Source organism: Delphinus delphis, chromosome 16 (genome assembly GCF_949987515.2).
Source record: "Delphinus delphis chromosome 16, mDelDel1.2, whole genome shotgun sequence".
NCBI lineage: Eukaryota > Metazoa > Chordata > Mammalia > Artiodactyla > Delphinidae > Delphinus > Delphinus delphis.
The window spans coordinates 46,713,339-46,739,453 of record NC_082698.1 but is presented as its reverse complement, the minus strand read 5'-3'; the positions used below and the strand labels follow the sequence as shown (position 1 = coordinate 46,739,453).

At 45.9% G+C, this 26,115-nt stretch overlaps 1 protein-coding gene across 1 annotated transcript in view; it reads left to right on the top strand.

Moving 5' to 3' along the window:
* The window catches only part of WDFY4 (WDFY family member 4), a 277,878-nt gene that overhangs the window by 108,151 nt on the left and 143,612 nt on the right, over positions 1-26,115 (top strand). The window contains exons 26-34 of the mRNA XM_060034652.1: positions 1,103-1,176; positions 3,205-3,366; positions 3,976-4,067; positions 5,865-5,964; positions 7,874-8,079; positions 8,864-9,033; positions 11,148-11,273; positions 22,901-23,065; positions 25,751-25,954. Coding sequence (XP_059890635.1) covers positions 1,103-1,176; positions 3,205-3,366; positions 3,976-4,067; positions 5,865-5,964; positions 7,874-8,079; positions 8,864-9,033; positions 11,148-11,273; positions 22,901-23,065; positions 25,751-25,954 — 1,299 coding nt within the window. The remainder of the gene's footprint in view (positions 1-1,102; positions 1,177-3,204; positions 3,367-3,975; positions 4,068-5,864; positions 5,965-7,873; positions 8,080-8,863; positions 9,034-11,147; positions 11,274-22,900; positions 23,066-25,750; positions 25,955-26,115) is intronic.

The window sequence follows — 26,115 nt, the reverse complement described above, 5'->3', positions numbered from 1 at the left end:
ACCCTCTGGGTCACTGCCTGCAGGAGATGCCTGTAGGGGAACACAGAGAGGAGGCAAGAGACTGGGCTTCATGGTCAGACTGCCCAGGCTTTGAAGTCAGTCTCTGCCAATTAAAAACAGTGGGGCGCCAGACAAGTTACTCAGTCTCTCTGAGCCTCACTGTTCTTACCTACTAAACGCAGATAATGATATCGTTTTAGGACTTTGTATGATGCTTCTTGCCGCAGGCAAATGGTATCACTTGTAAGCGTGAGCTCTTTTTGCTGCTGTATGAGTGCACTCTTATAATCCTACATCTGAACCTTATAGATTCTGGGCCTTAGGAAGTGTCAGCATTTAGATGAGAAACAGTAGAGCTCTCTAAAAGGAAGTAGCAATGAGGCATGAAGGCACACCATCACCTCTGCCCCAGAAGGATGGGGAGCAGCTGCATTTTGTTTACAATGAAGAAAGCAACCTGAGTGATAAAGTTCACTCTCAGAATCTCAGTGCATTTCACACTTGCATGTCACTTACAGTTCTGTTTACAGGAGATGGGAACATGGGCTGTGCTGCAGGTTCTGTACATAGGGGAACTGAAGAAACTGCATGCACAAGTTGCTACAGCATAAAACCTGAGAGGTGGGACTCAGCTTCTAATTCCAGTCCTATCACTTGCGGGTGGTGAGGTACCTGTCACTCAGTGGTCTGTCTCAGGCTGTCTTTTCACATCTCTGAATTGGGAGCACTGGTATTTGCCTTGTAGGATCCAATGAAAATGAGATGTTGTTTGGTGTGTGGACACAGCAGGTTGCAGGGCCCAGGGTGGGACACACGTAGGAGATGGTTAGTGCAGGTGTCCTTGGTCAGCATCTAGACCCACAGTGAAGCTCCAGAGAGCAGCAGAGATGGGGACGATAGGAATTGGTGTTTGCACTTGCCCCTGGGGGAGGTGCCCTCTACTTTCTAGCTGTCAGGAGAGCTAGTCTGATTCCAGAGCTGGGAAGCTGTGTTAGTGATTCCAAGTCGGAGGAGACCACGCCCAGCGCCGTGCCTGCTCACGCTGCCTGGAAACCCTTCTCTCCACACACCTTGGTTTCAGTGTGTTTGTTCTGTCTTCTAGCTCTGGATGAATGCTGCGGACAACCTGGAGCTCTCCCTCTTTTCCCATCTTGTGGAAATCCTTCAATCACCAAGGTAAGCTGGGCTTTGGCAGCCTGGGGGTACAGTCAAAGGCTTCATGCCAAGAACAGGGACTGAGAGGATAGGACAGCCGGTGGTTCAGCAACCACGGCCTTCTCCCTCCCAGAGCACTGGGTCCCCGGGTGGTAGCATGTCTGTCTTAGTCTGCACAGCTGCTATAATGAGAATACCGTAGACTGGGTGGCTTACAAATCACAGAAATTGATTTCTCACAGTTCTGAAGGCTGGAAGTCTAAGGCCAAGGCTCTGGCAGATTCAGTGTCTGGTGGGGACCTACTTCCTGGTTCATAGTTGGCTGTCTTCTCACTACAACCTCACATGGCAGAAGGGGTGAGGGAACTCTCTGGGGTCTCTTTTATAAGGGTGCTAGTCCCATTCATGAGGGCTCCACTCTCATAACCTAAGCATCTCTCAAAAGCCCCACCTCCAGATACCATCACACTGAGTGTCACTTTTTGAATTAGTCAGGGCTCTTTTGATTGCAAGTGGCAGAAATACAACTCAAACCAACTGAAGGAAGGAAGAAAGGGAGGGAAAAAAGGAAGGTGGAGAAAGGGGAAATTTATTGGCTCATACAGTTGACCGAGGCAGAGCTTCACATGTTGTCTGGGTGATGCTCATACTACTTTATCTGAGATCTGTCCCTGGTCTCACCTGTGCTTTCTTCTGTGCTAACTTCATTCTGGCTGGGCATCCTCACAGCATGTCCTCTGTCCAGCACAGTCGGCAGACAGGGCTTCTTTTTCACTCGATAGTCCTAGCAATAGGATGGAGTCTCACGGGGCCATCTTGGGTCACGTGGCCAGGCAGCATGACTTCCCCTCTGGAGCGGGTGGAGGGGAGTTAGGAAGAGGTAATTCCCAAGGAAAACCAGGGATGAGAATTTGGGGGAAGGGAAGCAGGGGTGCCAGCCTATCAATCCACCTCCTTCCTCACAAATAAAGCTGTTCACACACACCCCCACCTGCCTCCTCACGTGTCACCTCTTCTTGAGAGCATTAGGACCTCGGTGTTTTGAATGTATTTGCCGCCATCTTTTCATGCAGCCGTTCATGATGGCCTATCTATTATAAACCCACTCCATTCCATACCAGTTCTCAGTGCTAGAAGTTCAGAGAAGCACAAGACATAGCCCTGTGGTGGAGGAATACAGAAGAGCAGGCTACTCAGTGCTGTGATTCGAAAGAGCACAAAGGACAGTGGGGTCTCACAGGTGATGAATGCACATCTTCCCATCGAGCCCATGAGAGCAAGTCACACGCAGGACTGGGCTGGTTCTGCCTCTTTTGTGTATCAGAGATGTGGCACTCGGCAGAATTCAACACAGTAGTGCTGAAAAGACAGTTCAAGAAGGAGCAATCCACCCAGACTCGTTCTCCTCCACCTTTATTTTCTTTCTCACTTTCCACTTTCTTTCTGTACCTGTTGTTTTCTAAGAGACGGACACTCACCCTGGAAGCTGTTTTCTTTGGGGGAGTAGAATTTACTGGAAATTGTATTCGCGATTATCCTAAGGAGGGAGTGCAGAGGCTTGAATTCTGTCTCTCTCCCCCTTGGACTCTCAGCGGCGTGTTCATCCACTTTGTGGTTTGGGGTGGGCAGGAAGACGCACACCCAGATGGGCTCGCGGAGGCCCGCGCTCCGGCTATTGGGAAGTGCTCCGTGGTCACACTCCAGTCTGCTCTCTTTGTTCTGAGTTTTCTGAGACCAGCATTAGTTTTCCCTGAGGCTTGGAATTTAAAAGTCAATAGCTGGGGTTGTCTTTGAAGGCAGTTTTCAGGGGTGGGGGCGTGAGGGGGTGGAGGGGTGGAAGGGCACCGGGAGGCTCATCTCCGAGCGACTCTGGCACTGGGCAGACACGTATTCGATGGGTGTCTGACAGCATTTTGACGAGTTGCCAGGAGCGCATCGGAGTCAGAGGGCCACGGAGCAAGCCCAGCCTGTGGAACCTTTTAGCAGAAACATAGCAAATTTGGTTCATTCCAGTAAAAGCTTTTACTGCCTCTCTCCTGGGCTCGCCAGGGAAGGACCCCGGAATGCTGAAGTCGCTCACCAGGCGCGGCTTATTCCCAAGCTCATCTTCCTCTTCAACGAGCCAGGCCTCGCCCCCTCCAAGATACCCACCATCATTGCCATCCTGGGCTGTCAGCTGAGGGGCCACTTCAGCCTCCAGGACTTGCACAGGTACTGCGCCAGGTCCCCAGGGGGAAGGGCAGAGCCTCGGGGCTGTTTAATGAGGGAACGTAGGCGCCAGCTCTCCCCCGACCATGCTCAGCCCAGCAGCACTGCCCCTTCAATGCGGCAGCAGGTTCTCTTTCCTTGGAACCTCCTAGGAGTTTCTCTGTTCAGGGCGGAGAGCTGAAAAAAGGGGTGGGTCTGCTAGACTCCCCAGCGGGGCTGTGTGTTCACTGCTCCCTGGTGCTCGGACACACCTCGTGTGCCAAGAACTCCAGAAATTCCGTGAGCACAGGCATCCTCACCGACCAACAACCCAACATGCCTGCCTTTTGCAGACTTCCCAAAGGATAGTGCCCTCTGGCAGGACGTTTCACCTTTTCTGTCCTCATCACTGTTCGTTCTGTTGAGCTGGCAGAGCCAGAGCTAGCTGCTCTGATGAATCCTGACAGATCTGAGAAGTCTTTGGAAATATCCCATTGATCACAGAATAACACGATTCCCCTCAAACCCTCCCTTGAAGCCGCATTTAGGTGGATCACTGTAGAAAACCTTCAGGTGTGTTTAGGAGACGGGCTGAGCCCACATTTGAGCGTGTCCTTCTCTTTCTGTCTTAAGAATCGGGCTGTTTGTTGTGTACACCCTCAAGCCTTCATCGGTGAACGAGAGGCAGATCTGCGTGGATGGAGCCCCGGACCCCTCCGTGCCTGGTGAGAAGACCTTTCCCAGACGCCAGCCTGAAGGCAGCAAGACAACCCCCATGACGGCCCTGAGAGGAACATGCAGTGGGGCCATTGTGCATGCAAGGCTGAGGGGGAGGAGGGGGAAGGCACCCACAGCCGAGCTGTTGTTCCCACACGGTGGCTTATGAGGTCACAGCTCTATGATTATGGTCCCGAATAAACGCAAATTGTATGTGCTTCCTTCACAACCTGGAATGGCTTCCAAGGCCTCCAGGATAATGCTCAGTTCCCTGTAGACCAGCAGGTGGGAGCCTTCATGCCCCAGCCCTTGCCTTGCTCCCCTGATGCGCCCCAGCTTCAACACTCTGAAGCACGTACACGTCCTAATGTGTGACGGTCCGCCCGTCCATCCATGCTCTGCAGGTGTTGTTCGCTCTGCAGGAATGCCTCCCTTGCCCCGCCCCCACCCCATCTCACCCTGCTAGACCAGCCGTTCCCAGTCCCACAAGCCAGGTGAAGTCATCTCTTCTTTGCTTCTACAGCCCTTGCGTTTAATCTCGTGCAAAGGTCTGTGATTTGTTTCTTTGAGTCTCTCTCTCCCTAACCAGACTCAGAACCACAGCTACATCGTGTTCCAAATTCCCTCTGTTAGGGCAAATGTGAGGGGGACAACTACTGACTGCTTTGCCCTGGGCCCTCTGGATCTGCTGTGTCCAAGATGGGAGCCTCTAGCTGCACATGGCCATTTAAATTTAAATTCTAATTAATCGAAATGAAATGCAATTAAAAATTCAGTTCATCAGTCACACTAGCCTTGTCCCAAGTGCTTGATAACCACGTGAGGCCAGTGGTTACTGCATTGGACAGGACAGATAGAGAACACTTTTACCGCAAAAGATTCTCTTAGATAGTGTTACTCAATCCAGATAAATTATCTCTTATCCTTAGATCAAGCCTGAAAAGTAGGAATTATTATTCCCATTTTACAGATGAGAAAACGGAGGCTCAGAGAGATTAGGACCTTAATGAGAGATGGGGCCAGAATCCAAATAGAGGGGACTCTGACTCCGGTTCTCCAAGCTGCCTCATCAGTTCTATTTCTACAGCATGGTGGGTGTGCCCCAAATTGGTGGTAAAATAACTGGCTAACCAAGGGGTAAAATGAATGGATAATGAGACAACAGTGTACTGTTTCGTCAACCCTTCTTCTCGTAGGGACTCCATGCTAAAACTTTTATCTCACTAAACATCTTCTATTAAGACAATATTTACATGGCCTTCAGGGTTATAATAACACTTCAGAAGTAAAGTTTCTTCTTCGTTGGAACCATATACCTCTTGCTACAATTCAAGCTCTAATTTTAGTGCAACATAGACATGCCAAAGGTCTAGCCTAGAAACAGATTGAGAGCAGGAACTCAGATCAAGGATCACAATCTTCACTTCTTTGCCCCCAGTGCCTTGCATAATGCCCAGCATGTGGTAGGTGCTCAGGAAGTGTTGCAGCCTATGATAATTTAAAAAATTCCTCTACTGGAAGGAGAATTTGACCTTATCATTTTTAGGATTTTTTTTTTTTTGGTGAGGGGTGGTGATTGGGGAGCATCAAAAACATCTCTAGTTAAAGGGAACTTTAGGAACATTTCCTGAAATTCTTTTTAAGCATTGCATGGAAATCTAGAACTGAAAGCCAAAATTTCAAGTCCCATCCATGTCTCAACTCCTGGGAGAACTAAGCATTTGGTGAATACGATTGCTTACTGCAGCAAATATTCTGTCTCTTTACATCTGTTTTTTCTCAAATCTGAATTTTCTTTTTTGTAGCTGGAAGTCAAACATCTGGAAAGACAATCTGGCTCAGAAACCAGTTGCTGGAGATGCTGCTCAGTGTAATATCTTCTTCCCGACTTCATCTGTCCTCTGAGTAAGTAGCTCCAGAAAGAGTGATTTGGCATGAGGCTGCTTCATACAGAGTGCGTATTAAAACCTTTTCTTAATGAAACGTTTAGCATCTCTGAGTTGGTTTTCTGCACTAGTCAGAAAGAAAATTATATTTTCTCCACCCAATAATGCAGACCTTGCCCTAAGATATTCTGATGCAAATGTTAAATGGGCATGAGTAACTCAAAACAGATTTGGTGTAATTACAATAAACGCTTTTTGTCACCATTGCTATAGTGTCATTGTTATTGTTTTGGCAGTTGTGATAATTACCGATTTTGATGTCCTATACTTGGCAGACAATAGAATGGAGAAATGGTTAGCCTAAATAACATCTATCAAGGAGAAGGTTTGCCAAATTCTTCTGCTCTTTACTGTCATTTAGTTATTTTTCCAAGTTGGAAAAAGAAGTATCTGCCTTCAGTTAACTTTCAAAAACAAAGTGTAATCATAAAATTCCATTAACTCTCTCCGACTCCCTGCTTTATCTGAGCTCTGGAGTCATTAATTCAAGAACTATTTGTTGAGTACCTCCTGTGCGCCAGACGCCATTCCTCCCTCTGAAAACGCAGTGCTGAGAAGGAAAGTCTGGATCCTTACTACTCTCACTGAGTTGACATTTTAGTGTGTTTGGGGCAGGGAAGAATCAGGGTGGGGAGTTACCCCTCAGTAAAACGGCCTTTCAGAGTGCTTAAAAAGTCTTTACGTGTCTAAAATCAAAGCATGGTAGAACTGGAAGATGCCTTTTCACTTTTTTGAAAAGGAATGTATAGTGTAGTGCTTAAGCACCTGGGCTCTGACAGCTAGACCTCCTGGGTTCAAATCCCAGCTCTGTCCCCCAGGCACCTCGGGGAGGTTACCTAAGCCTGCCCTCTATGCCTCTCTTCTACTCATCTTTATGAGGATTAAGATAGTAGCTGCCGTAGATGGAAATTAATAAGTGGATAGCTCTGAACATGGTGCCTGGGATACTATAAATACTCCATCAGCTAACCACCATCACCATCACCACCACCATTCTCATTACCATCATCATCACTACCACCAGCATCCTCCTCCTCCTCATCATCATCATGAAGGAAGATGACCAGAGCTCATCAAGAGCTCTGCCAAAGCCATCCAATTAGCAAACGGAGACATGACTAGAAGAGAAGATGGTCTCTTGACTCCTAGTCCTAGTGGCCACGCCCTCACCATGCCTCATCTGGCAGCACGTGCTGAGAACTCTGCCCAGCCAGGATGGATCCCTCCCTGGCTCGCACGGGGCTGAGGCCTTTGCTGAACCATTGCCCCTGAGGATGGGCTTCCCATCTCCCTGCCCTCCCTTTCTCTCTAGCAAGTCTGTATTCTCTAGACTCATCGTTTTAAAATTCATTTTTGAAAGTGACAGTTAAACATGTATTTTTTTGTCTGAGCCAATAAAGGTGCATAAATATTGGGCTATTCCATTTAGATTAGTTTTGAACAGTGTGTTTAAAAAGGGAGTTCAGTAACCATTATGTGTTTTATGTGACTGCATTGATGTAATTAGATGGGTGGCCATTCAGACACTGTGTAGGCAGGAATATTAGTGAGTAGGGCTATCAAAGGGCCTGCATATTTTTACAGCTATTGGTACATAGTTTCCAACTGCTTTCAAAAGCTTTGGCCAACTTACACTTCAGCCATTAATAGGCAAATTCATCTGTTTCACAGCAACCTTGCCAGCATTTTATTTTACCGATCTTTTAAAGTGTAGCATGTACTTTGCTAAGTGATATCCAGATATGAAACTTAACTCGCCTTTTCTACGTGACTAGTGAAGCTGAACGTTATTTGAATTTTCTGGACATGTCCTTTGCTTATGGGCTGAGAGGTAATTTTAGCATTTATTGACCCCCTTCCCCCCGCAGGACAAAGGAAGAGATGTTTCTGAACCTGGGGCCCGATTGGTTCCTGCTGTTCGTGCAGGGCCATGTGCACCCCAGCACAGTGGTGCTGGGATTGAAGCTGCTGCTGCACTTTTTGTCAAACCCCTCCCTCCGTGGGCGATTTAAAGATGGCCTGTCTGCGGGGTCCTGGGTGGAACGCAGCTCCGAGGGCGTGGACATCATGATGGGTGAGTGTGTGGTCATCTCCAGGAGGCAGGGTGCCTCCTGTGGTCTGTGAGTGAGGACCTGCCAGGACTTGCTTGGGGCTTTCACAGCTCCGTGCTGTAGGATCACCTTGACCCTGACCCCTTCCCTCCCATCAGCCCCAGCCCCCTCTGAGTTCCTTTTTAGGATCCCACCCTGGCCTCACTGCTCTTCAGATGCTGGGGGTTTCTTCCTGTTCCTCAAAGCCTCCTTAGCTCTTTCCCTCCTCCTGGGATGCTTCCCCCACCCTCAGTACCAGCATGGCTCTCCTGTTTGATGGGGATTCATCCTTCAGCTCTTGATTCAAATGTTCCTCTAGGAGAGTCCCGTATGGATTAGGGCACCTCTGTTATACTCGCTCTCTTTTTTTTTTATAGTGCTTATCATCGTTTATACATATTTACCTAGGTATTTAATTCTGTAAAGTCTGTCCCTCCCACCACATTGTAAGTAGTTGATAAAGGCCTGGGGTTCTGTATATTTTGTCAAAACACTATGTTCTTATTGCGTAATACAAAGAGGTCTTGTTGCCTCTAAGGTGGTAGGCACCAAATAAGCATCTGATTTTGAATGAATGAATGAGCATGTCAGGAATAGGAAAAATTCTTGTTGAGCACTTTCTTGTGCTCCAGTATGTATGACATATATTTCCATCTGGCATCTCTGTGGGATGGGTGGGTGGTAGGGGATTCCTTTCTGCGCCCACCTTGACCAGAAGCAACAGCAATTTTTCTCAATTGGATTTTGTGCCCCTCTCCCTGATAATAGATAACCTGAAGAGCCACCCTCCCACGCCTGACCAGAGCCCCTGCCTGCTTCCTGGGTTCCAAGTCTTGAGTGACTTTCTGGCCCACCATGTTCATATTCCGGAAGTCTACCTCATCGTGTCCACCTTCTTCCTACAAACACCACTTACAGAGCTGATGGACGGGCCCAAAGTAGGTTCTTGGGGTTCCCGGGATGGAGTGACACACTTGGCTTTCTGATTCTGTATGACCAAGGCAGGTCCCTAAGACTCCCCCTACTTCCTCCATGTTTTCCAGCTTTCGTCCTGACCCACTTCCTTCCCTAGCAGTCCCCACCCCTGGCTACCTTTTCAAATACCCTTCACTTCTTCAGCCTCTGCCTCTCATGTCCCTCCCAGCAGGTCTCTGTTTTTATCAGTTCCTCTTTGAAGTCTTTCTCCTTCTGGGCACAGCTAGAGAAATCACACGATGGCGGGGGCAACATGGGGAGGTGAATTGCTCCCATAACAGACATAGAACCTCAGTTTATGTCCTCCAAAGAAACATGTCCCTTTACCTTAGTAATGCCCCTGCTATTCCCCTGCGCTCTAGCGTGACCCTTACATGCCCGAGCCTTCTGGCCCGCAGACGCCCTTTGCTCAGATGACTTATGTCATGGTAGGAGTAGAGGCCCCCATGAAGGGGGCACTGCCTCAGGACCCCACCCTCCACCACTTGTATATTCCATGACCCTCTTGATCACCTTCTCTCCACTGTTGCTGGAAGAGCAGCTATTCAGGGCTGGTCTGGATTCCTTCCACTCCTTTCCCGAGTGACCTCACCCCTTATTATCCCTTCTTCTGTATTTTCGGCATCTCTTTCTACTGACTCTTGCCTCATAGACCATAAGTATGATAAATTATGTCCCACCTAAAACCAGAAGCTGCCCCCTTGACTCACACTCTTGACCAGCTCCTGTCCTGTTTATCACTCTCCTATTTTTCCTTGGCCAATTTTCTCCAAAGAGGAGTCTACACCCACTGTATATACCCTCTCACCAGCCTCTCGTTCACTAACTCACCGACCTGAACCAAATCCAAGGCTTCACTGGCTCTTGTTCCTGTGGGATCACGTTCAGAGTCCCCCAGCCAGCATCAAGACCCTTCCTGATCGGACGTCTCACTTGTCTGCCCAGCCCAGCTTCCTTTCTCGATGGCCCTTTGTGCTGTGATCCTCCTGAGTCACCTCCCCAGTAAGACCAGCTGCTTTGTCCTTGCCTGCCCTGGGCCTTTAATGAGCCCTTTCTCCCGCCATCACCTGCCTGGAAAGGTGTCTTCCCTCAATTCTCAGCTCAGATGCCACCTCCTGCTTGGACTCCCTAGACAACAGGAACCATTCCTCTTTGGGCCTCATCATGCATTCGCCCTTGCCTCATATGGCACCAGCACATTTACATCTGCTTCTCTCCTTAGATACCGAGCACCTCAAAAATACACCCCGCCTCTTACTCACCTTCCTGGGCACCTGACAGACAGACTCAGAAATTGGTCTTTGCTCTTGATAGAGTTGAGTTAAACTGCACTGAATTGACATGGGTGGAGGGGCACCTCTTTGCAAACAGAGGGCTGAAAAATTCACCTCTCGTACACCCTTATATTTGACCTATCTCAATCTTGGTATATGCTACTACTATTAGAGATCACACTTCAAAATAAAGTTCTTAATATGCTGTGCTAAGTTAATCAAAACCCTATATTTTTATTTTTCCAAGACTGTATTGCAGGAAACAAACATTTGCTGAATGTCAGGACCCGTGATAGATGTTTTACATATTTTATTTTCCTTGATATTTATAGCAATCCCATGGGGCAGATAATGTAATTTTCATTACACAGAGAAGGAAACTGAACTGCCAAGAGGCTGAATAGCTTGTGTAAGCCCAGTTTTTAAAGAGGCAAAGCCAGATCATCGTGCTTGTCAACCCCATGTTCTCTCTGTTGCACTCTGCAGTTGCCCTAAAGCCTTTGAATTTGTCACGTTTTCTATAATCTCATTTATAAAAATTCATTAAAATTGATTGGGAGATTGAGTATTTGTGATGTCAGACCAAAAGAACTAAATTTCGATACAAGTTGCTGGTGGGTCTTCAGCTCCATCTTGGAGGTGTGCATTTCCCTTATACCCCATTAGTGGGCTGAAGCTCCCTGAATGGGCCAGCCACCTGGGCTGTTACTGGGGCCCCTGGGAAATGCCGTGTGCTGGCTGGAAAGCCGGTCCCCTTGCTGCGTAGCCACAGGTCTCTTTACATCCCTTGCCTCCTCTTTCAGGACAGCCTGGATGCCATGCTTCAGTGGCTCTTGCATAAACACCACAGGGAAGAAGTCCTCCGGGCTGGGCTGTGCACTGAAGGTGCCCTGCTGCTCCTGGAGATGCTGAAAGCCACCATGAGCCAGGTGAGACCCATTCCCCACATGCCGAGAGGGGGCTCTGAAGGGAAGACAAGCTCAGAAAAGTCAACCTTGATTTTTCCCAGCAGCTTCCCAGTAGTGCTGATAATTTGCAGGTATTATTCAGAAATCTCGATAGAAGAGGCAAGGTGATAACTTAGGTGCTCAATGGGAAGCCCAACCTAATTGTCCCCAGTGGAGTTTATGGGCTCTTGCCAGAAGACACCTGTTTTCCATTTGTTTAAACATTTGACTTTCTTCACTGGGAGATTTAACGACTCCAGTCAAAGGGAACATTTCTGAGCAACTGCTTTAAATCGGGAGCTTCAGGGACCCTGTGGAGGGGGAAAAGGGGTCTCTGCCCTCAAGGAGCTCACCTGTACCGGGACAGGTGGGCCTCTCGAGTGAGGGACCCATGAGGTAGAGAGACCTGTCTTAGAGAAGACAGATGCCCACCCGCTACAGACATGACATGGAGAGCCTTTGATTCAGGCCTTCAAGGCCCACCCTGAATGACATGGCCCACCTTGAATGACATGGCCAAACTGATGAAGATTTCATAGTTGAGTTCTTTTGCGTTTATTATCACTGAAATTGATAGCATTTTCATATGCTTATTAACCATATCTATTTATTTTACTGTGAATTGCATGTTTCACCTTTTGCCAACTTTTCTGTGTGTATGTTGATAATGCTTGGAAAGTATAGGTCAAACTTTTTGCTCTTTTTAAAAACAGGAATGTACTTAATTTTTATTAAATACTCTTTTAGCATATAATTAGATGATCAGATGGGTTTTTCTTTTAAACATTTACCTCTGATGAATTATATCAATAGATTTCCTTGCATTCTTGCAAAGATCTCACTTTGTCACTCTGTTCTTATTCATTTAGCATACTTCCTTATTCTGCTTGGAAATATTTAATGTATGATTCTGCATTCATATTTATAAGTGATATTATGTTGTGGTTTTCTTTATGTTATATGTTGTCAGGTTTTGATATCAGCATTATGCTAGCTTTACTAAAAAAAGACTTCTCTCCTTTCTTTTTATTCAAGGTGATGTTAAATCCATGACTCATATTATTTAAATTGTTCCTATGAAACTTCTTGGGCCTGAATTTTTCCCATTATTGCCTTGCTTAGGCTTTTAAATGTCTCCTTCACCTAGTTTAGGTAATTGGTAGTTTTAAAAATCTTCCCATTTATTCAGTTTTCACAAATGGTCTCCTTTAATTCATTTAATTTTCTGTGTGATTACTTCCCTCTTCTTCTTAATATGTAAGTCCATGCTCTCTCTTCACTTCACCCATTACTTAAGGAGCTGAGGACTTGTGGATTTGTAAAGAACCAACTTTGGATATATTTATCATTCCCCTCATTTTTTTCTGGCTAGTTCTAAAATTTTGATATTTGACGTCTTAATTTTTTGTTGTTTTCTAGAGTTTCTGTGATTGCAGATTTAAAGACCTTTTTGATTCATCTTTTTCAGTGCCATGTAGTTGAATTTTTTGTTTTCTTTTATTGTTGTTATTCATTTCCAGTTTAGTTTTGTCCTAGTCAGGACATGTGATCTTCACATTTTCCATCTTTGGGAAACTTATTCATGGCTCCCTTGTAGACCTAATGTGCAACTGATGTGGGGATGCCTGAAAAAAATGCATATTTTCTGTTTGCACCATAGAGAGTTTTTACCTTTTTAAATCAATGTTATTTAGAAAGAGCAAACCAAGGGAATAACATGAAAGCATTTAAAGTAAAGAAAATACATAGTATGCTGAGGGAAGTAAGAAAATAAGGCCAAACATTTACTTTATAATAGCAAACATAAAATGGTTAACTGTCATATAACAGACGTGACCCTTAAACTGGGTCAAAAAACAAGACCCAGTCTTCTGAAATGTAACAAACATATAACAAAAGCAAAGTCACTGGAAGATTATTTTGGTTCAGTGAAGATATCTGCCTTGAAAGAATCATTTACCAAATATGGTAGACAAGCATCAAAATCTAAAAGGCAAAACTGGAAGGATAAGAGAAAAAGGTCAGAAATATAATTGTAGTGAATAATGCTAACATATCTTTCTCAAACAGTTTATTTTATTTTGCTTGGAACTTTACTTCGTTTGCTATTATTCCCTTGCACAGTGTAACCATAGATTTGTTTGCCTGTTCTTGAACTTAATATCAATGGAATCCTATAGTATGTACTCTTTTGCTTCTGGCTTCTTTCACTCATCATTATGTATGCTGGTAGTTCATTCTTTTTTTTTTTTTAAAAACATCTCTATTGGAGTATAATTGCTTTACAATGTTGTGATAATTTCTGCTGTATAACAAAGTGAATCATCTATATGTATACACATATCCCGATATCCCCTCCCTCTTGCGTCTCCCTCCCACCCTCCCTATCCCACCCCTCTAGGTGGTCACAAAGCACAGAGCTGATCTCCCTGTGCTATGTGGCTGCTTCCCACTAGCTATCTATTTTACATTTGGTAGTGTATATATGTCAATGCCACTCTCTCACATTGTCCCAGCTTCTCCTTCCCCTTCCCCGTGTCCTCAAGTCCATTCTCTACACTTGGGTCTTTATTTCTGTCCTGCCCCTAGGTTCTTCAGAACCTTTTTTTTTAGATTCCATATATATGTGTTAGCATATTGTATTTGTTTTTCTCTTTCTGACGTAGTTCACTCTGTATGTCAGACTCTATGTCCATCCACCTCACTACAAATAACTCAATTTCATTTCTTTTTATGGCTGAGTAATATTCCATTGTATATATGTGCCTCTTCTTTATCCATTCATCTGTCGATGGACACTTAGGTTGCTTCCATGTCCTGGCTATTGTAAATAGTGCTGCAATGAACGTTGTGCTACATGACTCTTTTTGAATGATGGTTTACTCAGGGTGTATGCCCAGTAGTGGGATTGCTGGGTCGTATGGTAGTTCTATTTTTTGTTTTTAAGGAACCTCCATACTGTTCTCCATAGTGGCTGTATCAATTTACATTCCCACCAGCAGTGCAAGAAGGTTCCCTTTTCTCCACACCCTCTCCAGCATTGACTGTTTGTAGATTTTTTGATGATGGACATTCTGACCGGTGTGAGATGATACCTCATTGTAGTTTTAATTTGCATTTCTCTAATGATTAGTGATGTTGAGCATCCTTTTGTGTGCTTTTTGGCAATCTGTATATCTTTGTTGGAAAATGTCTATTCAGGTCTTCTGCCCATTTTTGGATTGGGTTCTTTGTTTTTTTGATACTGAGCTGCATGAGCTGCTTGTATATTTTGGAGATGAATCCTTTGTCAGTTTCTTCATTTGCAAATACTTTCTCCCATTCTGAGGGTTGTCTTTTCATCTTCTTTATGGTTTCCTTTGCTGTGCACAAGCTTTTAAGTTTCAGTAGGTCCCATTTGTTTTATTTTCGTTTTTATTTCCATTTCTCTAGGAGGTGAGTCAAAAAGGATCTTGCTGTGATTTATGTCATGGAGTGTTCTGCCTATGTTTCCTTTAAGGGTTTTATAGTGTCTGGCCTTACATTTAGGTCTTTAATCCATTTTGAATTGATTTTTGTGTATGGTGTTAGGGAGTGTTCTATTTTCATTCTTTTACATATAACTGTCAAGTTTTCCCAGCACCACTTATTGAAGAGGCTGTCTTTTCTCCATTGTATATTCTTGCCTCCTTTTTCAAAGATAAGGTGACCATATGTTCATGGGTTTATCTCTGGGCTTTCTATCCTGTTCCATTGGTCTATATTTCTGTTTTTGTGCCACTACCATACTGCCTTGATTACTGTTGCTTTGTGGTATGGTCTGAAGTCAGAGCGCCTGATTCCTCCAGCTCCGTTTTTCTTTCTCAAGATTGCTTTGGCTATTTGGGGTCTTTTTTGTTTCCATACAAACTGTGAAATTTTTATTCTAGTTCTGTGAAAAATGCCATTGGTAGTTTGATAGGGATTGCATTGAATCTGTAGATTGCTTTGGGTAGTATAGTCATTTTCACAATGTTGTTTCTTCCAATCCAAGAACTTGGTATATCTCTCCATCTGTTTGTATCATCTTTAATTTCTTTCATCAGTTTCTTATAGTTTTCTGCATACAGGTCTTTTGTCTCCTTAGGTAGGTTTATTCTTAGCTATTTTATTCTTTTTGTTGCAATGGGAAATGGGAGTGTTTCCTTAATTTCTCTTTCAGATTTTTCAGCATTCGTGTATAGGAATGCAAGAGATTTCTGTGCATTAATTTTGTATCCTGCTACTTTACCAAATTCATTGATGAGCTCTAGTAGTTTTCTGGTAGCATCTTTAGGATTCTCTATGTATAGTATCATGTCATCTGCAAACAGTGACAGTTTTACTTCTTCTTTGCCGTTTTGGATTCCTTTTGTTTCTTTTTCTTCTCTGATTGCCGTGGCTAAAACTTCCAAAACTATGTTGAATAATAATGGTGAGAGTGGGCAACCTTGTCTTGTTCCTGATCTTAGTGAAAATGGTTTCAGTTTTTCACCATTGAGAACAATGTTGTCTGTGGGTTTGTCATATATGGCCTTTATTATGTTGAGGTAGGTTCCCTCTATGCCTACTTTCTGCAGGGTTTTTATCATAAATGGGTGTTGAATTTTGTCGAAAGCTTTCTCTGCATCTATTGAGATGATCATATGGGTTTTTTTTTTTTCTTGTGGTACGCGGGCCTCTCACTGTTGTGGCCTCTCCCATTGCGGAGCTCAGGCTCTGGATGTGCAGACTCAACGGCCATGGCTCACGGGCCTAGCTGCTCCGCGGCATGTGGAATCTTCCCTGGACCAGGGCACAAACCCATGTCCCCTGCATCGGTAGGTGGACTCTCAACCACTGTGCCACCAGGGAAGCCTGATCATATGGTTTTAATCCTTCAGTTTGTTAATCTGGTGTATCACATTGATTGATTTGTGCATATTGAAGAATCCTTGCGTTCCTGGGATAAACCCCACTTGATCATGGTGTATGATCCTTTTCATGTGCTGTTGAATTCTGTTTGCTAGTGTTTTGTTGTGGATTTTTGCGTCTATGTTCATCAGTGATATTGGCCTGTAGTTTTCTTTTTTTTGTGACATCTTTATCTGGTTTTGGTATCAAGGTGATGGTGGCCTCGTAGAATGAGTTTGGGAAGTGTTCTTCCCTCTGCTATATTTTGGAAGAGTTTGAGAAGGATAGGTGTTAGCTCTTCTCTAAATGTTTGATAAAATTCACCCGTGAAGCCATCTGGTCCTGGGCTTTTGTTTGTTGGAAGATTTTTAATCACAGTTTCAATTTCGGTGCTTGGGATTGGTCTGTTTATAATATCTTTCTCCTTGGTTCAGTCTCGGAAGGTTGTGCTTTTCTAAGAATTTGTCCATTTCTTCCAGGTTGTCCACTTTATTGGCATGGAGTTGCTTGTAGTAACCTCTCATGATCTTTTGTATTTCTGCAGTGTCAGTTGTTACTTCTCCTTTTTTATTTCTAATTCTGTTGATTTGAGTCTTTTCCCTTTTTTTTTTTTTGATGAGTCTGGCTAATGGTTTATCAATTTTTTTATCTTGAGAGAGAAGAACCAACTTTTAGTTTTATTGATCTTTGCTGTTGTGTCCTTCATTTATTTCTGATGTGATTTTTATGATTTCTTTCCTTCTGCTCACTTTGGGTTTTTTTTTTTCTTCTTTCTCTAATTGCTTTAGGTGTAAGTTTACGTAATTTAGCTGAGATTTTTATTGTTTCTTGTGGTAGGCTTGTATTGCTATAAACTTCCTTCTTAGAACTGCTTTTGCTGCATCCCATAGGTTTTGGATCGTTGTGTTTTTGTTGTCATTTGTCTTTAGGTATTTTTTGATTTCCTCTTGGATTTCTTCAGTGATCTCTCAGTTATTTAGTAGTGTATTGTTTAGCCTCCATGTGTTTGTATTTTTTACAGCTTTGTTTCTGTAATTGATATCTAGTCTCATAGCGTTGTGGTCAGAAAAGATACTTGATACAATTTCAGTTTTCTTAAATTTGCCAAGGCTTGATTTGTGACCAAAGATATGATCTATCCTGGAGAATGCTGCATGAGCACTTGAGAAGAAAGTGTATTCTGTTGTTTTTGGATGGAATGTCCTATAAATATCAATTAAGTCCATCTTGTTTAATGCATATTTAAAGCTTGTGTTTCCTTATTATTTTCATTTTGGATGATTTGTCCTTTGGTGAAAGTGGGGTGTTAAAGTCCGCTACTATGATTGTGTTACTGTGGATTTCCCCTTTTATGGCTGTTAGCCTTTGCCTTATGTATTGAGGTGCTCCTATGTTGGGTGCATAAATATTTGCAATTGTTATATCTTCTTCTTGGATTGATCCCTTGATCATTATGTAGTGTCCTTCTTTGTCTCTTGTAATAGTCTTTATTGTAAAGTCTGTTTTGTCTGATAGGAGAATTGCTACTCCAGCTTTCTTTTGATTTCCATTTTCATGGAATATCTTTTTCCATCCCCTCACTTTCAGTCTGTGTGTGTCCCTAGGTCTGAAGTGGATCTCTTGCAGATAGCATATATATGGGTCTTGTTTTTGTATCCATTCAGCTAGTCTGTGTCTCTTGGTTGGAGCATTTAATCCATTTACATTTAAGGTAGTTATCGATATGTATGTTCCTATTACCATTTTCTTAATTGTTTTGGGTTTGTTGTTGTAGGTCTTTTCCTTCACTTGTTTTTCCTTCCTAGAGAAGTTCCTTTAGCATTTGTTGTAAATCTGGTTTGGTGGCGCTGAATTCTCTTAGCTTTTTCTTGTCTGTAAAGTTTTTAATTTCTCCATTGAATCTGAATGAGATCCTTGCTGGGTAGAGTAATCTTGGTTGCAGGTTTTTCCCTTTCATTACTTTAAATATGTCCTGCCACTCCGTTCTGGCTTGCAGAGTTTCTGCTGAAAGATCAGCTGTTAATCTTATGGAGATTCCCTTGTATGTTATTTTTGGCTTTTCCCTTGCTGCTTTTAATATTTTTTCCTTTGTATTTAATTTTTGATAGATTAGTATGTGTCTTGGTGTGTTTCTACTTGGACTTATCCTGTATGGGACTTTCTGTGCTTCCTGGACTTGATTGACTATTTCCTTTCCCATATTAGGGAAGTTTTCAACTATAATCTCTTCAAATATTTTCTCAGTCCCTTTCTTTTTCTCTTCTTCTTCTGGGACCTCTATAATTCGAATGTTGGTGCATTTAATGTCCCAGAGGTCTCTGAGACTATCCTCAATTCTTTTCACTCTTTTTTCTTTATTCTGCTCTGTGGTAGTTATTTCCACTATTTTATCCTCCAGGTCACTTATCCGTTCTTCTGCCTCAGTTATTCTGCTACTGATTCCTTCTAGAGAATTTTAAATTTTATTTATTGTGTTGTTCATCATTGTTTGCTCTTTAGTTCTTGTAGGTCCTTGTTAAACATTTCTTGTATTTTCTCCTTTCTGTTTCCAAGATTTTGGATCATCTTTACTGTCATTACTCTGAATTCTTTTTCAGGTAGACTGCCTCTTTCCTCTTCATTTGTTTGGTCCGGTGGATTTTTATCTTGCTCCTTCATCTGCCGCATATTTCTCTGTCTTCTCATTTTGCTTAACTTACTGTGTTTGGGGTCTCCTTTTCACAGGCTGCAGGTTTGTAGTTCCCATTGTTTTTGGTGTTTGCCCCCAGTGGGTTATGTTGGTTCAGTGGGCTGTGTAGGCTTCCTGGGGGCGGGGACTGGTGCCTGTGTTCTGGTGGATGAGGCTGGATCTTGTCTTTCTGGTGGGCAGGACCGTGTCCAGTGGTGTGTTTTCGGGTGTCTATGAACTTATGATTTTAGGCAGGGTTTCTGCTAATGGGTGGGGTTGTGTTCCTGTCTTGCTAGTTGTTTGGCATGGGGTGTCCAGCACTGGAGCTTGCTGGATGTTGAGTGCAGCTGGGTCTTAGCATCGAGACGGAGATCTCTGGGAGAGCGCTCGCTGATTGATATTACGTGGGGCCGGGAGGTCTCCTGTGGTCCTGTGTCCTGAACTTGGCTCTCCCACCTCAGAGGCTCAGGCCTGACACCTGGCTGGAGCACCAAGACCCTGTCAGCCACATGGCTCAGAAGAGAAAGGAGAAAAAAAAAGAAAGAAAAATAAATAAAATAAAATTATTAAAATAAAAAATTATTATTAAAATAAAAAAATTAAAAAGTAATTTAAAAAAAGCACAGCAACCAAACCAATAAAGACATCCACCAAGGATAACAAGCAATAAAAACTATACTAAGATAAACATAAAAATCAGTAACTAGTCTGTCACATACAGCAAACCCCAAGTCTACAGTTGCTCCCAAAGTCCACCTCCTCATTTGGGGGTGATTCATTGTCTATTCAGGTATTCCACAGATGCAGGGTACATCAAGTTGATTGTGGAGATTTAATCTGCTGCTCCTGAGGCTGCTGGGAGAGATTCCCCTTTCTCTTCTTTGCTCGCACAGCTCCTGGGGTTCAGCTTTGGATTTGGCCCCGCCTCTGCGTGTAGGTCGCCTGAGGGCGTCTGTTCTTTGCCCAGACAGGAGGGGGTTAAAGGAGCAGCTGATTAGGGGGCTCTGGCTCACTCAGGCTGGGGGGAGGGAGGGGTACGGAATGCAGGGTGAGCCTGCGGCGGCACAGGCCAGAGTGACGTTGCAACAGCCCGAGGCGCAGTGTGTGTTCTACCGGGGAAGTTGTCCCTGGATCACAGGACCCTGGCAGTGGCGGGCTGCACAGGCTTCCGGGAGGAGAGGTGTGGAGCATGACCTGTGCTCACACACAGGCTTCTTGGTAGCGGCAGCAGCAGCCTTAGCGTCTCATGCCCTTCTCTGGGGTCCGCACTGTTAGCCACGACTTGCTCCTGTCTCTAGAGCTCGTTTAGGTGGAGCTCTGAATCCCCTCTCCTCGCGCGCCCCGAAACAATGGTCTCTGGATTCTTAGGCAGTTCCAGACTTTATCCCAGACTCCCTCCCGGCTAGCTGTGGCACACTAGCCCCCTTCAGGCTGTGTTCACACAGCCAACCCCAGTCCTCTCCCTGGGATCTGACCTCTGAAGCCGAAGCCTCAGCTCCCAGCTCCCACCCGCCCCAGCGGGTGAGCACACAAGCCTCTCAGGCTGGCGAGTGCTGGTCAGCACCAATCCTCCATGCGGGAATGTCTCTGCTTTGCCCTCTGCACCCCTGTTGCTGCGCTCTCTGTGACTCCGAAGCTTCCCCTCCGCCCACTCCCCGTTTCCACCAGTAAAGGGGCTTCCTAGTGTGTGGAAGCTTTTCCTCCTTCACAGCTCCCTCCCAGAGGTGCAGGTCCCCTCCTGCGCCTGTTCTTTTGCCTCTGTTTTTTCTTTTATCTTTTGTCCTACCCAGGTACGTGGGGACTTTCTTGCCTTTTGGGAAGTCTGAGGTCTTCTGCCAGCATTCAGTAGGTGTTTTGTAGGAGTTGTTCCACATATACATGTATTTTTGATGTATTTGTGGCGAGGAAGGTGATCTCCATGTCTTACTCCCCCACCATCTTGGTTCATTCTTTTTTATTGTTCAGTAGTATTTTATTGTGATAATGGATCACTATTTATATATTCATTCTGGGTTGCTTCCGTTTGGAAATATTATGAATAAAGCTGCTATGTACCTATCTTCTGGTGGACATACATACATACGCAGGGTGAAGTTGTGGGTTATAATCTTTACACATGATTTGTTTCAGTAGATATTTTACCAAATAGTTCTCCAAAGTGAAGTGCCAGTTTACACTCACCAGCTCTTATTCTGGGAAGGTTCTAGTTGCTCCTGGTCCTTGTCAATTTTTAACATTGTCGTCTTGTAGATGTTAGCGATTCTGCTATGTGCACCTGTCCTTGGGAGCAGACAGCATTCTCTCCCTTGTGCAAATGTAGACATTGAAGCTGTGGAGGTTAACTCACTCAGGCCAGGGCCACAGAGCGAGGGCACAGTGGAGGCCACCTGTGTCCAGCATTAGCATTTCATTCCAGGGCACTACCTTGCCTAAGGACCTTCAGGGGATGTCTGTTTCTTAGTATATCAAATCCAAATTCTTCCAAAAGTCCAAGTCCTCTATATCTGACCTCATCTCCCAGCTTCCTCTGTATTTACCCTGTGCTAATCACCGTGAAAATAGGCCTGAAGCACTAAAATGTCTCACTTAATGCTCATGACAGTCTTATGAAACAGGTCATATTATGATCCTTGTTTTGCAGAGTTGGGACTGGAGGTGTAGGGGGATTAAGAAAGTGGTGCAAAACCACACTGTTAGTAAGCAGCAGAGGCAGCATTCAAACCAGGCCTACTAGCTCCAGAAGAAGCTCTCTGAACTCTGACTCTGGTCCTCCCTCTAAATCTAACATCGTGCTGTATGAACCTGGTGGAGAAGCCAGGTGCAGGTGACTTCAGAGGACGTTTCCTCTGCCTGCCTGCTCAGCTCATACCAAACCCTCACAGGATCTCGGAGATGAGATTTTACACCTCTCTCTAGTTGTCCCATACGTATTGCCTTTCTTTCTTCAATTAGGTTTGAGTTTTCTAGAATGAGGCTTAGTTCCAGACATTTGGTACCTATTTGGTAAACAGGACATGCGAACTCATGCACACAGGGCCAGGACTCGAGGCAGGCTGGTTGGGAAATGAGGAAGCCGTGGTGGGAGGGGCGGGGGATGAGGAGATGGCAAGAGGAAGACCCGACGTCCACCTGTAACGTCCACAGCAGTAGAGGCTGAGGGTCATTCAGTCTAGTTGTTGACGTGGCTACGTAGGGACTGACCCTGATATTAAGGTTGCTCAATTTTCAAGTTCCAGGCTGTCCATCCAGGACAGAGAAGGACCTCAGGCAGCAGCTGGACACACAGAGGCTAGAGTTAGTGTCCAGAAAGAGTGACTGGCCACAGCTGGTTAAGGGAGCTGGGCTCCAGCAGGGCGCCGGTGTGCAGCCACGATGGAGGCTCAGCCATGTGGCCAAGACCAGGTTATGGTTTGAGGCAAACGGGTGCCTGGGTCCCCTCAGGGTACTGGGTATCACTTCAGTGCAACATGATCTATTCCAGAGCCCTGGCTGGTGGGGAAGGGGCTCCTCAAGCCCTGCAGCCTTGGACAGGGTTTGTCCAGGCTCTGTAACTGGGAGCATTAGCACTGAGCTGGGGAAGGCTGGCGTCAACCCTAATTGGCAAGTTCCTTGAGCACAGAGGCCATGTCACACCTCATAGAGGCAGTATGGGGAAGGCAGTCAGACGTTATAACCAGGTTGCCTGGGTTCAACTCCTGGCTCTGCCCCTTATCTGCTGGTTGAACGTTAACATACTGCTTAACCTCTCTGTGTCTTTGTCTTCCCATCTGTAAAACAGGGGTAAATATAAAACGTGCCTCAGAGGGTTGTTGTGAGGCGAGAAGAGGAATTTGTGTGAAGCCCTTAGAGCAAGCCTGCGCATATTAAACCCTTCCTCAATTGATGACCAGTGTCCTGTTCTAATCCACAGTTTTAGGTGTCTTGCAGTAAGGTGTCTTGTTGAGAGTCTCAGAAAGGAGGTCATCTCCCTAGATTTCAAATCTTCTGGTTCCTGTGCAGCCCCAAGTCATGCTCCCATGCACCGCCTCTCATGAAGTGTGTCCCTGATCAGCCCTTGACAGGTTCTGGAGACAGCGCCTGGGAACAGACATTCCCAGCCAGCGTGCTGCAGTTCCTTGGCCTCGTGCACAGCACCTACCCCCAGGATCCGGCCTGGCGGGCCCCAGAGTTCCTCCAGACCTTGGCTGCAGTCACCTTCCCCCTGGGAACCCATCAGGTAGGACATGCCTCCGCCCTACCCCGGTGAGAGCAGGGGCGAGTGTCATCACCCTTCAAGGGCAAAGGACAGAATTCCTCCCCACCCCTCCCCAAATTAAAATACATTTAAGGCAACTTTGCTGAAACCTTGAGTAAACAACTCGGGTAATTTTCCTTCTCTTTATGAGATGATGCTTCAGGTCATTTTTGGCTCTGAGAGTCAATAAGTTTTTGATTCGTCAGAAATCTCAGTAATGAGAAATTTGATGGTAGGTCAAGTCCAATTTTATATGGAATACCCACACATTGATGATCATATGAAACAGCAGGTTCCACCCCAGGAAACCTGCGGCCGGTGCCCCAGCCAGGGGAGGGGTGGAACCGTCACAGTGTCCCATCTTCTTTGCAGCACACTTGTTCTGTTTGCAGGCCACGGCATCTTTCAATCAGAGGGTTTGCCAAGGCCCAGCTGGAAGCGCAGGGGGACCAACTGGGTCTTGAGGACAAAGTGTGGGTGCGGGGGTAGAGAGGGCGCTACAGGAAGAGATGTGAGTGAGCTTGAGAGCAAGAGCCAGTCCCAGCCGATCAGGGGACTCAGTGGGCTAAGAGCATCTGAGAGGAGCGGGCGAGGACAGGCGTGGAGGCAGGTGCAGGAGGAGGAAGAGCAGGAATCTGAATAGGAGGTGAGACCCAGCCAGGGAGAGTGAATTAGCGACGCCTGTCTACAAATCAGTAACTGTAGCCAAAGGAACACGCTAGGCATGTTGGTAAGTAGAGGGTCTGGAAGCCATGCGAAGCACAGCGAGGTCAGGTAATATTTGCTCTGTAATTATTTGCTGAATGACCAAGTGAATGAACCTGCTCTTCTAGCTGTTCTTCTCTAGAAGTGTATTCATGGTGCCAGCCTCCATCTCCTGAGCACCTACAACAGTCCTGAGCCTGGGGCTTCACATCCCCTAACATGCCCCGACGCAGGAGGTGTTAAAGGGGGAGGGGAGATTCAGGGAGGTGAAGCGGCACAGACTGGGTTCCTCCCGGTTTAGTGGGACGATGAGACCCATCTCACAAAAGGGTTGAGGAGATGAAACATGACACAGCTTATGTGATTAATAAGTGACAGAACCAAGATTTACACCTCAGTCTCTCACCCCAAAGCCCATGTCCTTTCCATCAGTCAGTTTAAAATAACATTAAATGACCTAATAGAATTTGAGTATTTAGTTTTAATAAAAAGACAAAATGTAAAGAGTAGAAGATTTGCAAAAAGATAAAATAGTTTGATGGGTTAATATCAACTAAAGCAACATACTAGAAAAGTAAGTCAAAAAAGATGCAATAAGGAGCAAAGGAAGGCACTGTGAGCAGCGCTGAAGGGGGTGGGGAATGGGACCCCCGCCCAGAAGCCAGGCAGGCAGCCCTACAGACTGCCTCTCACCACTACCCCCACCTGGAGTGGGCTGGGCCCTGGAGTCAACGGCCTGAACTTCCCAGCCCAGATCCCCACCTCAGCCCCTCGCCCACAGGCCAGGCTCGCCATCTGCTAAGTCAGGGTTCCAGCCGGCTGCCCACCAGCAGCCACAAAGCACACTCTGACCCAGGGCTCTGCCTCCCCACGCTCAATAGTTCCTGCCTGAGGGAGGGCCTGGCCCAAAGTCACCTCCCAGCCTACTGTGGATGAGACAAGCCCCAGTTCCAGAGCTCTTATCCCCATAGCTCCTTGCCTTGTTTCAGCTCCAAGTCGGCTCCAAAAGGCCTTTGTTGCACAGAACACATGACAGACTTTCTGCATGCAGAACGCTGGTGGCCAGAAGGGTTTTGATTTGCTATGATTTTATATGGCATCTTTCCAGTCAAGGCCGCGTGGCGCTAATTAATGCAGTCATCACCTCCCTAGGTGCTGTTAAGTTCATTTTATGGCTTAATTAAGAATTGCTGCATTAATTTTATGAATGAGCCAAGGGAGAAAACAAGAGATAAACTTGCATGAAAAGTTCATGGGCCAGGAGTCAGGCATCCCTGGCCGCATGTCCTTGGGCGTGTCATTTGGCCTCCCAGCATCTCCATGTCTTCCAGGATGTATCTGGGCTAATGACCCCCATCTCATTTATCTCCCAATATTTTTATAAATGTAAAACTGAGAAAGTGAAGGCCAAGGCACTTCAGGGACTTGGACGCCAGGACTGGCTGAAGTCCTACTTCTCTTTCCACCTGAGGGTCCTATCTGTCAACATCAGCAGAGCCTGACAGGCAGTAAAGGTGAGGGCCCCACAGGAAGGTGGGAACCAGCTATCTTGACCGTACACCAGGGCCAGGCATTGCTACATGCACTGTTTCTCACTGCATCCTCACACATCTTTGTGGGTTCCTTTCCAGCATTACTATTTGACCGATGGGGAGCTGTGGCACTGAGGAGGGCAGTGCCTTGCACGGGATACATCCTGGGCTTCCTCGCCGGGCACTGCAGGTCTCTCTTGCTCTGTGCCCAGCTTCTGTCCACCACTCCCACCCATCTGGGGTTCGGAGGCCACAGCAGGCCACCTTTGAGCCCTGGGACTCTGGGCGAGCTGCCTACCTCCTCGGGGCCTCAATTTCCTGACATGTTGATGGGTTTGATGAGAATCCCCCCGTGCACACCTCAGAAGTGGATGTGAGGGTGCCTTGAGGCAGGGTAGGCCGCTCATGCTGGGGTTCTCTTGTCTTTGAGGGGGCCGTGACAGAGGCTACCCAGGACACCAGCAGTCCTGAGGCCGAGCCTGAAGGCAACAGCACTGAGGAGGGTCTGCAGGCTCCTGCGGAGTCACATCCCACCCGGAAGCAGCTGAGGGAATTCATGCAGCTACTCTTGAGGGAGCTCTTGCTTGGGGCTCCCAGCCCCAAGCAGTGGCTGCCGCTGGAGGTGCTCCTGGAGGTGGGTTGGAAGGGGTGTCACTGGGCTCCGTGCTGTGGGAGGGCATGGGCACCATGAGGGCGGGGTGTGCCCAGGGAGACCTGAGGGCTGATCTCTTGAGAGAGCTCATCCAGGCCTGTCCATGCCAGTTGGCTGGTGGTCAGGAACCTCTCCTGGCACTG